The following is a 4,606-nucleotide window of genomic DNA, read 5'->3' on the forward strand; positions in this document are numbered from 1 at the left end:
TGGCCCAAACTTTTTTTTTTTCCCCTTCCCGCGGCCCGAGCGGGCGGTGCTGGGAGATGTAGTCGCCGGGGCTGCGAGGACTCGGGGTGGGGGCTCCGGGCGGCCCTCCTCTGCTCCAAGGGTCGTGGCGCAGCCCAGGCCTCCGGCCCGCTCTCTTACCCACTCGCATCCAGAGCCTTGTCTTGGGTTTACTTCAGCACTTGGCTCTTCCCTCGTGTCCCGTCCCCCACCCCGCCTCACTTCCAGCCCTTTGGGGTCGTTCGCTAGCATGGGTGTCCTCCATCCACAATCTTCTGTGGTCTCCTGGATGCCACTGCTGTGACTCTACCCAGTTCCAGTCACTGCGGCTGTGTAGCCGCTGGCTCCAAACTTAGCGAGTAAAACAGCTGTTCCTCGGTGCTTAACAGAAGCTGGGGGCTGTGTGTCAAGAGTTTGGACAGGGCGCAGCTGACCGTGCTTGTCTCTGTTCTGTGACACCTGGGCCTCAGCTGAGAAGACCCTGTGGTCAGGGGTAACTTGGAGAGACCTCAGGTCTATAGGTCAGACCTCGAGAATCAAGAAGCGGAGTTCAGGTGATTAGCAAGCACGCAGGATCTCAGGCTACTGGCCTCAAGGTCATTGTTGGGGAGACAGCTGGCTTTGGATAGTCATAAGTCCAAAGCCAGTGAGAACACCCTGCGGATGGTTCATTTCTGTTGTTGTTACCATCCAGAGCTGACCCTCCAGCAGGTTTTCAGAGGTAATACACTGCACTGGAGGAGATTGATGGTCTTTTTCCTGCAGAGCAGATAATGGATTTGAACCTAGTGCCTTTGGGTTGCCAGTGCAACTCCTTATTACCAGAGATCCCTGGCTCATGTCTGGAGACCAGGAATCGGATAGCCAGATGCGGACCTGGTAGAAGTCTCTCTAACTTTTTGCCAGATAGTCCAAACATAAATAAGGTGCAGGCCACACCCCTGAAGAAATCTATCCTTGATCAGATAAGGTCATTCAGATGTGCTTTTAATCTTGCCTTATTAACGTCATAAACGTTAGGATTTACAAGGTATAGAGTGGTTACATTATATTGAAGATCCCAAGACTCCCCTGTCAGCTTGTCATTCTATGGTGGCTTGCATTTTTCTCTGAGAGCTGTGCCACTAACAGAATTATCCTTGGTGGACAAGTAACAATGGAGCTTCTCAATTAAGAGAAAGAAACAAGGCTGGCCATCCACTTTGGAAATAACGGGCCTTGAAAATCTTAAGAATAGCAGCAGAACAATGTCCTACATAATGTTCTGTATAACATTGTCAGCTCAGGAGAGGAAGACCCTGAATGAGGTGACTGACACAGTGACTGTGACAATGGGTCAGGTGTATCAGAGATGAATTGGCTCAGGACAGGGCAAGGTTCAGGGCCATTGTTCATAGGGTCACTATGAGTTGTAGTCGACTCAGTGGCACCTAACAACACCATATAAGGACAACCTGTTAATACAACTATCGTTCAAATACACACATGAATGACTAAATGCAAACAAGTAGAAATGGAGGATTCCACCCAACTCTGCTGTGGAAAGGATCCATGGAGAAGCTCAGTATCAGCAGTGAAAACACAGCTGACTATGGAACGGGCCATATAGACTCATGTAATAAGTTCAAACTGAAGCCGAAGAAAGTGAAAACAAGTCCACAAGAACCGAAATACGAACATAAATCTATCCCAACCAAGTTTAAAACCATCTCAAGAATATATTTGATTCATTGAACATTAGTGATGAAAGATCAGATAAGTTGTGGGTGATGATTAAGAATGTCATTCTCGCTTTTCCAGCCTGGTTCCGGCACTATGGCCCCCGCAAAGAAGGGTGGTGAGAAGAAGAAAGGCCGTTCTGCCATCAACGAAGTGGTGACCAGAGAGTACACCATCAGCATTCACCAGCGCATTCATGGAGTGGGATTTAAGAAGCGTGCTCCTCGGGCACTAAAGGAGATCCGGAAATTTGCCATGAAGGAGATGGGAACACCAGATGTTCGCATTGATACCAGGCTTAACAAAGCTGTCTGGGCCAAAGGAATAAGGACTGTCCCATACCGCATCCGTGCATGGTTGTCCAGAAAACGTAATGAGGATGAAGATTCCCCAAACAAGCTGTGTACACTGGTTACCTATGAACCTGTCACCACTTTCAAAAATCTACAGACCGTCAATGTGGATGAAAACTGATAGCTGATTGTCAAATAAAGTTATAAAACTGTAAAAAAAAAAAAGAATGTCATTCTCAAAGAAAGCAAAAGGTCATTGTAGATGGGAAAGAGAGACCAAAATGGATGTCAGAAGATAATCTGAGACCTGCATTAGAATGTAGAGATGCCAAAACAAAAGGAGGGAAATGCTGAAATAAGAGAGAGGAATAGAAGATGTTAAAGAGCAGCTCAAAAAGAAAAGCTAAGGATTCTAACAAAATATGCCGAGAGCTGGAGTTAGAAAACCAAAAGGGAAGGAACACCCTTGGAAACTCTCAAGATGGAAGAATATAAGAACAAATTCAAGCCTCAAGTTGCAATATTGAAGGATTTTATGAGCAAAATCTTGAGCAATGCAGGAAGCGTTAAAAGAAAGTAAAAATACACAGAGTCACTGTATCACAAAGAATTGGTCAATACAGAACCATTTTAAAAAGTAGCATATGTGGTGGGGGGAGGGCTGGGCGGGGAGAGAAGTGCAGCAATAAATGAATGGAAATCCAAAATCTCTGTAAATGTTCATTAAAATGATAAAAACATTATTAAAAACAAAGTAGCTATGATCAAGAGCCAGTGGTAATAAAGGATGACATTTAAGTAGCACTGATGCATTAGCAAAGAAATAAGACCCCAGGAATTGATAGAATTGTAATTGTATTTCAACAAACACACACAGCCCTGTAGGTACTCACTAGTTTGTGCCAAGAACATTGAAAGATATTTACCTGGCCGGCTGATTGGAAAAGATGCATATTTGTTCTTCTTTAAAAAAAAAGGCAACCCAACAGAATGTGGAAATTATCAGGTAATATCATTACATCAGCAATGATATCCCTGCTGCCATGGCCTCTTCTAAGTCCTGCTTGAATTTCTCTGAAATTTCCCTATATATGTACTGTTCCAGCCATTTTTTAATGATCTTCAGCAGTATTTTGCTTGCATATGAATGGTATTGTTTGATAGTTTCCACATTCAGTTGGATCACCTTTCTTGGGAATGGAACAAATACGGACCTCTTCAAATACATTGGACAGACAGCTATCCTCTAAATTTCCTGGCAGAGACTGGCGAGTGCATTCAAGGCTGCATCTGTTAATTGAAACAAGTCAATTGGTATCTCATTGATTCCTGGGGTCTTATTTTTTGCCAATGCCTTCAATGCAGCTTCTACTTCCTCCTTCATTACCATTGACTCTTGTTCATCCCATGGAAGGCTAAGAGAACCAACAGATATGTCTTAGAGAGGATGCAGCTAGAGTGCTCTTTGGAGGCAAGAATTATGAAGCGTTATGCATACCCATGTTTATTGCTTCTTTGTTTGCAACAGCAAAGAGTTGGAAACAATCCAAGTGCCCATCAACAAATGAATGGATAGAGAATCTCTGGTATATTCACACAATGGAATACTATGCAGCATTAAAAAACAGGGAACTCATGAAATATTATGCAAAGTGGATGACCCTGGAGAACATTATGCTGAGGGAAATATCTCAGTCACAAAAGGATAAATAAATATTGCATAGGGCCACTATTGTAAAGTGAGACTGACGTCAGGGTTGAGGGAAGACAGAGAAGGAGGGGAGGAATGATGTATACTGCATTGAAACAGATGAGGGAGAGAACTGTTTAAAAGGGTTATATGATTGGGTATTATTGTCATGGCAGGAGTCCAGAATGAAGGTTACACAGTGGCGTGGACTTGGGGGGAGGGATTGCTTAACAATGAGTTTTTAATTTACTTTTCAAGGAGAAGAGTGAATTGGGGGAGGGGGTGGGCAGGGAGAAAAGTGCAACAATGAATGACTGGAAACTCTACGTTTCTGTAAACTTTCATTAAAATTAATAAAAAAAGAGAGAGAGAAAAGAATTATGAGGCTTTGCCTCACATATTTTGGGCATGTTGGTAAGAGATGCTATTCCTTGGAGAATCCCATGATGCTGGAGAGGGTGGAGGGTCAGCAAAGGAGAGGAGGACCCTCAACCAGGTGGATTGACATGGTGACTGTCAGTAAGTGTGAGGATACACAGGATAGAACAGCTTTCAGATCTTTTGTTCACAGGGTCTCTATGAATTATACTCGACTAGAAGGTGCTTAACAACAGCAACAACATCATTAATATCACATGCAAGTCAAGTGTTGCTGAAGATTATTGAAAATTGACAGGAGCATCACATCAACAGGGAACTGACAGAAATCCAAGCTGGATTCAGAAGAGTCTTTAAAGGAGGAATATCATTGCTGATGCCCGATGGATCCTGGCTGAAAGCAGAGGATACCAGAAAGATGTTTACTTCTGTTTGTTTTTTGAAATTGAGACTTTAATGTAAGATTATAGAGAACTTGGATTTCCATTCTTTCATTGTTGCACATTTT

At 43.3% G+C, this 4,606-nt stretch overlaps 1 protein-coding gene across 1 annotated transcript in view; it reads right to left on the minus strand.

The window, feature by feature from the left end:
- The window catches only part of SYDE1 (synapse defective 1, Rho GTPase, homolog 1 (C. elegans)), a 5,976-nt gene extending 5,706 nt beyond the window's left edge, over window positions 1–270 (minus strand). The window contains exon 1 of the mRNA XM_006898345.1: window positions 11–270. Within this exon, the coding sequence (XP_006898407.1) occupies window positions 11–270 (260 nt within the window). The remainder of the gene's footprint in view (window positions 1–10) is intronic.
- Window positions 271–4,606: the final 4,336 nt, after the last annotated feature.

Source organism: Elephantulus edwardii, unplaced genomic scaffold (assembly GCF_000299155.1).
Source record: "Elephantulus edwardii isolate Elephantulus edwardi_28Jun2011 unplaced genomic scaffold, EleEdw1.0 scaffold00226, whole genome shotgun sequence".
Taxonomy (NCBI): Eukaryota; Metazoa; Chordata; class Mammalia; order Macroscelidea; family Macroscelididae; genus Elephantulus; species Elephantulus edwardii.